Source organism: Sparus aurata, chromosome 17 (assembly GCF_900880675.1).
Source record: "Sparus aurata chromosome 17, fSpaAur1.1, whole genome shotgun sequence".
In the NCBI taxonomy this organism is placed as follows: domain Eukaryota; kingdom Metazoa; phylum Chordata; class Actinopteri; order Spariformes; family Sparidae; genus Sparus; species Sparus aurata.
The window spans coordinates 17,999,887-18,011,315 of NC_044203.1; the positions used below are offsets into that span (position 1 = coordinate 17,999,887).

The 11,429-nt window shown below is 43.1% G+C and overlaps 1 protein-coding gene across 5 annotated transcripts; it reads left to right on the plus strand.

Annotated features, from left to right (window-relative positions):
* Positions 1 to 463: 463 nt before the first annotated feature.
* tcea3 (transcription elongation factor A (SII), 3) lies at positions 464 to 10,787 on the plus strand. Of its 5 annotated transcripts, none has more exons than XM_030395209.1 (21): positions 464 to 748; positions 1,532 to 1,594; positions 1,753 to 1,858; positions 2,480 to 2,585; positions 5,051 to 5,578; positions 5,665 to 5,784; positions 6,072 to 6,173; positions 6,266 to 6,334; positions 6,829 to 6,930; positions 7,060 to 7,128; positions 7,459 to 7,518; positions 7,701 to 7,772; positions 7,912 to 7,980; positions 8,264 to 8,326; positions 8,416 to 8,490; positions 9,111 to 9,268; positions 9,412 to 9,468; positions 9,574 to 9,728; positions 9,848 to 9,994; positions 10,276 to 10,347; positions 10,449 to 10,787. In XM_030395209.1, exons 1-21 carry the CDS (start codon positions 680 to 682, stop codon positions 10,455 to 10,457), a joined length of 2,271 nt encoding a protein of 756 aa, XP_030251069.1. In that variant the 5' UTR covers positions 464 to 679; the 3' UTR covers positions 10,458 to 10,787. The 5 variants fall into 5 exon arrangements, with proteins under 5 accessions (XP_030251069.1, XP_030251067.1, XP_030251068.1 ...); XM_030395207.1 differs by having other exon boundaries at positions 466 to 748; positions 5,045 to 5,578; XM_030395208.1 differs by having other exon boundaries at positions 466 to 748; positions 5,045 to 5,578; positions 7,063 to 7,128.
* The last annotated feature ends 642 nt before the right edge of the window (positions 10,788 to 11,429 follow it).

Sequence of the window (11,429 nt, forward strand, 5' to 3'; positions counted from 1 at the left end):
AGCGCCCTCTGGTGGCAAACACGTATAAACAAATCCAGGAATATGTTGCTGACTTTTTTTTTTTTTTTTTCACTTTAACTTCCTTTTGCAAACGAAAGTGACAGTCTTGCGTGGTGTTTTCGCTCCACATTTGTACACTGGAGGAACTCAAAAGCCCTTAAAAGACGTTTGATAAACGTGATGTGTGAGTTGGAGCCCATAAACATGTAGTGAAATGTGATCGGTGTCAGGCTCCTCTGCTGCAGCCAGAGCGCGCGCGCGCGCACACACACACACACACACACACACACAGAAGACAGGATATGCAGCCATTAAAATTTAAAAAACACAAGATGCGGTCGCTGATTGGCTGCTTTAATCGCACAAATGAGGAAGTATTTAAACATTCTGACACTTTAGCCTAGTTGTTATCTGTCTTTTTAAAAATATAATTTTCAAAGTTGTCCCGTGTGTTCGCTCCAAAGCAGCGTCTATATTTAGTTGTTGTCATGTGTCGCCGTGGTCAGCTGGGATCCCGCTGCAGGACACGCCTCTGGGCTGAATGGAGCACGCTGTGCGTAAAGTCCGACCCGTAGCGGATCCAAAATATTTACTTTTTTTACCCCCATTTCACCCGATTCTTCTCAAATAACCCTCCTCTGGATATTACCGATTCGCTCTCAGTCGAGTAAATGCAGCAATGACGCGGGAGGAAGATCTCATCCGGATTGCAAAAAAACTGGACAAGATGGTGTCTAGAAATAACACGGTGAGACGGTATTTTGACACCCACAGGTGGCGCGTTCGGCCGCCGCCTCGTGCTGCGCGCAAAAAATGGATTAGGCCCCGTGTATGTGTTTAGTGGAAGTAAAATGCAGTGGAGATATGTTTGACTTTCAGTGTGAATCGCTGTGTTTTGTGAGCTGTGCACACGTGTAATGTGAGCCCGACTTTGCTGGAACAAATGACCAACAGGTGTTAGGAGCGCTCCCGCTCGCTGGACGCTTCGGGTGTCCGGCGCTGGGAGTTCGTTTGTGCGCCTGTTGACAACTTTTACTTGTGCAGATCTTTTCGCTTGCTGTCCTTATCGATCCGTGACCAATGCAACTGCAAGTAAACACCGCGGCCTGCGGGCAAGGTCGTGTGTGTGTGTGTGTGTGTGTGTGTGTGCTGTGACCGACTCTGCAAACAGGACGTTGCTCCATGGCGCCCTTGCACAGCTGGTGTTTCTTGCAGCTGTCAATAAAACATTTTTTGTTTTTAAAAAACTGCGATTCATTTAAAACCTGCTGTGATATATTCTTTAACTTTATGGAATCACTGTTGATTTCTTCCAAATATGCGGATGAGATTGTATAAAAAACACCACCACCAACAACAACAACAACAACATCACAGAAGTGAAACTGTTGCTGACTGCTGATCAGCTTGTGGTGTCTAATGTTGAATTGTTCCCGCTCTCAAGTCTGTGCATGACATTGTCATTACGTGTGTGTAAATAAAGACGTTCAACATGGATTGGTCATAGTCTCATTATGTGTTGTGTGTGCAGGAGGGCGCCATAGACCTGCTGAGGGAACTCAAAGGGTTCAATATGACACTCAAGCTTCTCCAGGTAGGCTCCATTATAGCACTGATAGCTTTACTTTAGAGTGCAGTTCTGTCATTAGTTTAAATCCATTCACATTCTTAAAACAATACAAATCATACAACACAACACAAGTGCATGACTATTAAAGCCAAAATGTGCATTGACGTGCGTGTTTGTTTCAGGAAACGAGGATCGGCATGTCCGTGAATGGAATCAGGAAACACTGCACAGACGAGGAAGTCATTGCTCTGGCAAAGGTCCTGATTAAAGACTGGAAGAGACTCCTTGGTACTTATATGATTTACACACATGCATGATGTATGCAACATTCAAAGGAAAAGGTCAGCCAGAAGTGAAAATTGAGTGCTTATCTACCTTCGTAGTCCACTTGACTTGTTTTAAAACGTAACAGAAACAACCAAAAAGAAAACCAAACAAACATAAAATGGCTCTATACAGCTCGTACAAGTCTCTGGAAGCTCAGAGATCCCAAATTGATTAAAAAAAAAACATTATTTACACCCTCAAAGTGCAGTCGAGTGTGCATACCCACTTTACTGCTAACAATTTTAGCTTAGCTGCTACAGTGAAGATTCTGGCTTTAACAGTGTAACTTTACACTTAAACAGTGTAAATAAAGGTTGTTCTATTCAATTTGGGATCTTGGGGTTTCCAGAGACTTTTTTTTATGTTTTAAAACAAGTCCCCATCTACTTTAGTTGATTAGGAGAAAGCTACAGCACCGTTTCGCTGTGAATTTCCAGAAATGTTTTGCCGACTACAAAAACTTCCCCTCACTTCATGGGGCCAAGAAGATGATGACTGAATTTCATTTTCGGCTAAACTTGTCCTTTAAATATTAGTTTGTGCAACACATGCCTCGGTGAACTGACTGACTTTCTCACACAGACTCCGGCCCCTCTCACTCTGAGAAACCATCAGAAATCAAGAACGGCTTGGACTCCAGCAAACCCGCAGCTTCTCCCAACAGCTCGCCGTCTGAGTCCCAGAGCAGGTCAGTACTTCTTTCACAGGTAACATTTAGCACAGAGGCAGACAGGTTAGGAAAGTTCTGGTCAGTATGAGTCCACCTCCAACACATGTCGGAATCAGAGTGGTGAGTGTGAGCTCAGTTCATGTAAAGGAATTACATGAAATAATGACAGAAATGCATGATGATGATGCACCACACGGGACCTACAGTGTTTGTACATGTCTGGGTGATCTTTTCATTATGACATTTGGCAAATAGTACAGATGCAACAACAGTTCTGTCAAAAAGCACTTAGGAAATGAAAAGATGAAAGGAAGCGTGAGGGGTCACCACTGACGGCCTGGAGGCGATGCTGTGGCGGAAATCCGGGAGTAAATTGAAATGGAAGATGATGCAAAGACGTGTTTGTTTCTTCACCATGACAGCTTTTAAAACCCTCTATTTTCAGCCCTTTGTAGCGTTGCACCATCATTCTGAATGCGTACAGTTTTCTACCCACTAACAGCTGTAAGTGGACATGAGTCATCCCGACATAAAGTTTTGTTCTTCGAGGGAAAAATAAATGAACTCTTAGATGAGCAGTGAGTGGCAGGAGGAGGCTGATGTCACACAATGTTCAGCACCAAGGATGATGCTTAATGATTCAGAGGGAGTGTTGTGTTGAGTGTATGTGAGTGCATGGGTATTATTGTGATCAGATTAGGAATTCAGATATGTACCTTCAAGGTTCAACGCACTTGATGTTACCAAGGCTGCAATTTAGTCATTCACAAGTTCATTTACATTTATATTGTGTGTGTCTGTGTGTTCGTGTTTGTGTGTGTGTTTGTGTGTGTGTGTGTTCGTCTGTGATTATTCAGCAGCCACCTCAGTGACGATCACAGCCCCAGTTATCATTGTGATTGCTGTGTTTTAGTGGACTCACTGGTCCTCATGTAAGTTATGTCCAGTCTGCAGAGGCATTTGCATTTTAATAAAGTCTCTGTGAGTTCTTACATGGAGCTATATTTGATGTTATTGAAGACACAGGGACCATTTGTTAAACATGAAACGAAACGTTTTTAAGTGACCAGTCTCAGTTTAATACGGATCCCTCTGCATGACTTACTTCTGCGTAGTTATTATAGTAATTCTTTATGCTCGTTACCAGGTCAGATTCTGACTTATCTGGGTTGAATTGGTCCTCAAATGAAAGCTTTTTCGTGGTACGGATGAATTGAGGACTCTCACAGCCTAAGAAACGAAGCTGCTCTGTAGTCTGCACAGTACGTCACTCACCATCTTCATATTACAGTTATTAAAGGTGCACTATGGAGCTTTGGAAAAGAAAATCAAAAACTTAGAAAGATAATCTTTGTTAAAGCGCAACTCTCGCCAAAAAGCAACCAAGGCTTTATTTGGGATTGAATATGAGTCAAAACCTTCGTGTAAAAGCATAATTACGACGAAAGAGGCACTTTTAAGATTTACCATAGTTTCGGTTTTGGGAGTAATGGTGAACCGCTCCTCAAGCGTGCCTGTCAGGTCGTACTCAGAGATCGACACTTTTTGCCTGCCATGACGGCGACGCGCAGGAGCTGCAGCAGCTAACGTGAGTAGTTCAAAAACCTTCTTTTTCATAAACTCTGTGTACACAAACAATGTTCTCAATGCTCTTGTTCATGAGTAGAGACCCTGGTGATGCTACGAGCAAAGTTTCATGTTGTGTCGAGCCTTCTTAGTGTTCTAAAAATAGCTATTTTGATGCTAGCTTATGATGCCCCTAGCTCTCCCGTTCAAAATGAACGTGCCCAAAACCGAAACTACGGTAAATCTTAAAAGTGCCTCTTTCGTCGTAATTATGCTTTTACACGAAGGTTTGACTCATATTCAATCCCAAATAAAGCCTCGGTTGCTTATTGGCATGAGTTTCGCTTTAAGAGGAGTTTATTCAGTTTATTCAGTCATGATAGCAAAGAGAATCTTTTTATTTTTTTTAGTTTGTTTAAGCTTAAAAAAATTAATAAATGAAGATTCTTTCCTCCGATATACAGTTCCTCTCAAAAACTGCAAATTGCACCTTTAATCTTACGTACGTAGCCATAAATGGAGACATTACCTCATCATCATGCATCCTGTGGATGACTCTTTACAACAGAGAAAGAAATACATCTTTCTTTCACTTGCTTCCAAAACGAATGCACATCCCGGCCAGATCTAGATCTGTACAACAGGTGCTGGTGGTGCTGATGCTGCTTTTGTCCACAGGGCAACGGAATGAACAAAAGAATGAATGTTCCTTCTAGATGCTTCAACATAAGTCAAAAAAGTTAAAGGTGCACTGTGCAACTTTTTTAAAGGCCTGTAAACAGAATTGCAATTTGAATCCCGCCTGAATATGGCCCACGTGAGATTACAACAAGCCTGACTTCTGTGAAGCTGGTCAGTGTCTGCTAGGTCTTGAACTGAGGTAAAGATTATACATCCTTTGTTTCTGTTAGTCACAGGAGATTGGATGTCAACCCGAAACAGGACTCTGATCCTGACAAGAAACACTCCAACAAAACCAGAGAGGAAAAACAAAACGAAGAACACAGAAACAAAAACAGGCATGCAAATGACCTTGGCGGTGAAAATGACCTGGAGGCGCCCCAGAATGAGAAACATCCGCAAGAAATCAGAAAGGAGAAGCATCGAGAAGAACTCAAGAAACAGAGAACCGTAGAGGAGGCCCCGCCGGAGACGGATAACAAGAAACAGAAGCATGTGCAGGACCTGCAGAGTGAGAAAAACAAGCCGGAACCAAGGAAAGAAAAGCCATTGGAAGAACCAGGAAGGATGAGGCACTTGGAAGACGTGAAAAGGGAGAAACACCCAGAGGATCTCTGGAAGCACGGCCACGCAAATGAGGCGAAGAGCAAACACAGAGAAGAAAACAGACACGAGAAGACGTCACACTCGCCGCATCGAGAGAGACGGCCAAGCGAAACTCAGAGAGACAAACCTGCTGACGCTCATAAACCGATCTTTGAAAGGTGAGAGGAAAGTGTGTTAAAAAAAAAACTGGCACTTACACATCAGAAACAATCAGCAGGGCTTCAAACTGAATTATTTATTTCAGGAGAGGAGTGTTGGACAGCAGCATTCTGTATCCCACCCGTTTCCCCTCTCCTCGACCTCCTCGGCGTCCTCGGCCCCTCCTCCCGATCAAACGGCCCTCTTTGGACCTGAAAAAGGACAGGTCAGGACTCTTACGCTGCCTGAGCTGAAGTGCGTGACTGACTGAAATGTTCCGGCTGATGCTGCATGTCATAACACTTCTGACTCACTCACACGCACTGACATTTGTTCCTGTAGTTTTATAAACGGACTCAAGGCCAAACACTGAACCCGGCTGTGCATTATGCATGCTTCTTCAGGTGTGTCTTCATTGAAAAGATTCTGTCTGAAACTTGGACTGCATGCCGCGCCATCGCGGGACTCTCGGGTTGCCATGCCCTGATCTGTCCTGTTGTGACGTTTGTTCAGGAAGGACGCCAAAGACCCTTCCTCCCGACATCCTCGCCCTCACGCTCCTCGACCTGCCTCTCCCCCGGCCAAGCGACCTTCACTGGAAGTAAAGAAAGAGAGGTCAGGCGCGCTCTGGTGCATGTGTGTGAAAAGATTTTTTTCAGTCTTATTGTGAGATTTCAATCTCAAACATATCTTGATTCTCACATCAGGAGAATTCCACCGGACCCGAACGCTCCTATAGCTCCTCTTCCTCTCCACCTTCATCCTCCTCCAGCAAGGTCAGGGGTCTGCATGCCCACTGCATGCCTTCACATTAAAGGTCCCTTATTGTACTCTTTGTTAGGTTCACACGTTTTATTTTGGGTGACAACTGGCACCTCTACTCACCCTCCGTTTTAGGTCTTGTCTCTTTAAAGGGGCACTATGTTGTTTTTGGAGAAGAAATTAAAACTCTGAATTTTAACATTTACAATATTAGTGAGGTAAGGTTGCAAACTCAGAAATAATTCTTTTCCCATAACTGAATAAACAAGCTGTTCTCAGATGAAAAAAAGGTCCCCAGAAAACAGTTTGAAGCTAGAAAGGTGGCAGGGTCCGCCGCATATAATCAAAGAAAAACTGTTTGTATATTTATACCTCAACAGCACTGTAGAGCACAGTGAGCAGCTCAATGATCCAACGAGACAGGAAACCTCACTTTCTACAATATGGGACCTTTAATATTCGTTCTCACTGGTTATCAGCTCAGCTCAAGAGTGTATTTTCCATTTAGAAAAGAGCCTCCTGACCCCAACGCTCCTCTTCCTCCACTTCCTCTTCACCTCCACCCTCCACCTCTCCTGAAGCGCCCCTCACTGGACGGGAAAAAGGAGAGGTCTGGATCAGATGAGTTCTCATGAGAGGCTGCATGTACTCACAGCCTTGGTTATTTAAAAAAAAAAAAAAAACAACCTCTAATTTGATTTTTCTCCTCTGCATTGAATCCTTGTGTTGTTTGCCACAGCAGGAAGGAGTCATCAGACTCTAAACCTCCTTCACTGAAGAAGACGTCCGACCACGTGAAGAAAGACAGGTCCGGGATCTGGGAGTTATTCTGTTTCTCCTTTGTCCTTGAAAAAATGCTTTGCTGCTGTCCCTGGAGGATCAGTGGCCTCAGACTTTAATCTCTGTCTTTTGTTTGTTTTACACAAAATAATGACACAGTATAATGTCAGACAGTAATGCAGTGTTTAGGGCTGTTATGAGGCTGTTATGTGGCTACAAAGAAAATGATAAATAATAACACTATTAATAAATCTATTGACGTTCACATCTTAACTTTAAGAAGGTTTTCAGTAACTCACTGAAAAAACAGTCAAGTATCAGATATTTTCTTGATACAAAGACTGTTTTCTTCCTGCAGGAAAGACTCGTTGGATGGCAAAGTGTCTAAAAAGCACTCTGATGAGGCCAAGAGAGAAAGGTTGGCGAGTTAGGAGTGTGAAAATTGCCAGTCTGTGGGTGTGAAACATGGTGGTTGTGTGGTTCAACTCCTTCAAACAGCTCTTTGTCGGCTGTCAGTGCATGGCGAGCTTGGTGTTTAGTACGTTCACTGTCCTGTGAGTGGATCTGTTTGAGAATCAAACAAATGTTTCCTTTTGTCAGGAAGGATTCATCCGACTCTAAACCGCCTCCACCAAAAAAGCCCAGTGTGGATGTCAAAAAAGAAAAACACAGGTGTGCCAGAGCAAGGAAATAAATTCCACTCTGCATGCACTTTTATTTACGCTGCTTCTCCTTTGACATAATCCCAAGTGTGTGTGATGTGTTTTGAACGTGGTATCGGTGTGACAGCCCTTTTTCTTTTGTGTTGCAGGAAGGACTCCTGCGACTCAAAGCCTGGCCAACCCGTGAAACGTCACTCAACTGACTCCAAACCTGACAGGTACGACTGGCGTGCGCTAGGTTCATTATTTTCCTACCACGGCTTTGGAGCGGTGACTGTATCAGAAATCCCAATGGCTAATTTAAAGGCACAGTTTCTGAATTCTCTGTGGATTGAGAGATTTGATGTTCACAGTTTTCTAAAGCATGCAGACCTGCCTTATAAACAAACAGGACAGGAAATCTGACTTTCTACAACATGGGACCTTAAAATCTCACTCATACTCACATGACATTGCCAATGAAACCGTATTCACCGTCTCTCGTCCCTGACGTCACTGTAGGCGGGAGTCCACTGATTCAAAGAAGAGCAGCTCGCCACCAGCAAAGAAACTAACAGCTGAAAGGTAAACAAAACAAAAAAAGGGCTGAGTGACACATTTTTATTTAGTGTGTTTCAACTACTAGAGATGATGACGCTGACTTTGTTTTCTAGGAGAGAGTCTCACAGCTCCAAGACCTCTCAGCCTGCACCTCCGCTGAGGAAGCCCTCTACTGACAGCATTGAAAGGTATCTCACTCAATCCCAGTCAGGGTGTAGGTTCCTTACAATTTATGCATATAATCCTTGTGATATAATGTCAGTGCAGTTAAAGCACACACGCTTTCAGTCAGGAGGGTCATCTTCTAAAATATACAATTGATGCCAATTAATTAGATGATCGCCACGAGAATCTGCAGATTCCCTTCAGCCCTATGGAGAGTTTTAGCTTCTGTCAGTTCAATTTTCTGGGTTTCTATGGTTTAGTTCAGTGTCATGGCACAATTCATCATTCAGTTAACATCTCCACATCTATTATACAGCGTTACATATGAATCTGATAGAATGAACACATACAGATGTCTAACACAAATAGAAGACAATATAATAAGAATTTGTGAAATGACACGCGAGACGTAGCAGTTTGCTATGTGGTGGTTCTTTATCCACGGGGACCCTAAGTCCATAAAAATGTCCGTTTTCAGCTGTGCTGCAGCTGTGAACCTTTCCGTAATGAACATTGCATTCTTGTGTTGCCACTGTGTAATGTTTTGGCGTTGTGGCTGCAAAAATGTTCTTAAGGATGTCCAGTGACTGACACCTCTGTGACGCTCTGCTCTGTGATTGTTGTGATGTCTCCCATTCTGCAGAAAGGGAAAAAGCGATGCCCCTAAAACTCCCACCACCCCGACCAGCCCCATGTCGCCCGGCTTCAGTTCTGGGGGTCCTCTGTCCCCTCAATATGCTACCGGAGTGTCCATCAGAGACAAGTGCATCGAGATGCTGGCAGCCGCCCTGCGCACAGACAGTGAGGCTAAGATCACAGTTGTCATCACTGAGAGCAGACAGGCAGCAGATAACATACTGACAGACACGCAGACGGCAGGAGCACACGCATATATCACTATAGTGTGCAGATTAACGTGAAATGTTGTTTTCTGGTCTTCACAGACGACTACAAAGATTTTGGGACAAACTGTGACAGCATGGCTGCAGAGATTGAAGATCATATCCTTCAGTGTAGTAAATGATTTGCCTGGTTTGACTGAACTGTAGTTGATTCAGTGATGTTCCAAATCCAAAAATAACACTCCCTTGACTGCAATATTGCACATATCTACCAGGAGATAAAGGCCACGGATATGAAATATAAAAACAGAGTCCGCAGCCGCATCAGCAACTTAAAGGACCCAAAGAACCCTGGACTTCGCAGAAACGTCCTTGCTGGAAGCATCGAATTGAGCCGCATCGCCTCCATGTCCGCTGAGGTACGGAGCGCTGCAGCTACATGCCAACCAAGTGATGAACTCCTTTCTTTAACTCCTCACTCACAGTACCTCACAATGTCCCCTCTGCTGCAAATGTCCACTTCTTTGTCTTCATGTAGGAAATGGCCAGTGATGAGCTGAAGCAGCTGAGGAACGTTCTCACGCAGGAGGCCATCAGGGAGCACCAAATGGCCAAAACTGGCGGCACCACCACTGACCTGCTGCAGTGCGGCAAGTGCAGGAAAAAGAACTGCACCTACAACCAGGTAAGCGAGCCGAATAGACCACAGGCAGACAGGCACAAGTTTCAACAAAGCAAAACAAACCATTACAGAGAGAAACGTGATGACATTATAATTAGAACATGATAAAGTACCCCTCCAGTGACCTTTCTGAATGAATTTGCCCCACCACACACACCTCGAGCCTTTTTATTTTTTCACCCCTGCCCTCAGACAACCTGAGCCACCACTGCTGTTTACAGCTTATACAACCTTCTGTATATGTGTGTGTGTGTGTGTGTGTGTGTGTGTGTGTGTTGTTTTAGGTGCAGACACGCAGTGCTGATGAGCCAATGACCACATTTGTTCTGTGTAATGAGTGTGGTAACCGCTGGAAGGTAAGTCATGTCCTCCGCTTCTCTTTCAATAACGCAAACCTTTTGTAGTTTTTTTAATCATTTGGAATAAAAAAAATTTTGTTTTTCTTCCTCATTTTCAGTTCTGCTGATGCCTTCCGGGTGAAACCACGATATTTTTTTTGCCTGAGACTATTCACCTGCATATTTTCTATAATGGGGGGGGGAGTTTATAAATGATTGCAGCTAGTGATTTAAACAGATAACAGTGTTGTCACAATTTTTACTTGACATTTTGAGATTTCTAAGTGTGTGCTGATAATCGGAGTTTGCTTTATATTGAACTGAAGACTGAGCATGAACGTCAGTTGGAACAATGACGAATGATCACGGTGCTGTCATGATTGAGCTAACATGCTGTGCCATATTACAGCTGTTCACTATGTATATATCTAATTTCAATAAAACTGCTTCAATCATCAGCTTTTTGAAAATCACATTTAATAAAAAGGTGTGAAACAGTCTTACTCAGAGTTACTTACCCAAATCTTCATAATCAGCAGCAGCAGTGTCTGACACAATTGTTGAGATCAAAGTGTGGTTTAGATGCATATTTGACCATTTTAAGAATTGTTAACTGAGGTTTTAAAGGTGCACAATGTAGTTTTGAGGAAGAAATTCTAATCAGAGGGGACAGATCCTCATTGACTGATGCCTAAACGAATAAATGAAGATATAAACAAACTCTCTTCTAAATAAACAAACTGACCTTAAAGGACAACACAATTTCATACTGTTTTACCTTGCATATATGTGGCGGACCCTGCCACCTTTCTAGCTTCAAACTGTGTTCTGAGGACCTTATTTTCCTCTGAGAACAGCTTGTTTATTCAGTTGTTGAAACAATAAATATTCTGAGTTTGTATTATTACCTCATTAACATTGTCGATATTAAAATTCTTAGTTTGTTAATTTATTTTCTCCAAAATTACAAAGCGTTCTTTACATTCTCTGCAATTATCTCTATAAACACATCTGGAGCAACTGAACTGAAGAAAAGAAATACAAACTTAACACTGCATCCACAAATGTTCTCTTCGTCTACAAAAAGAGGAAATATTTTT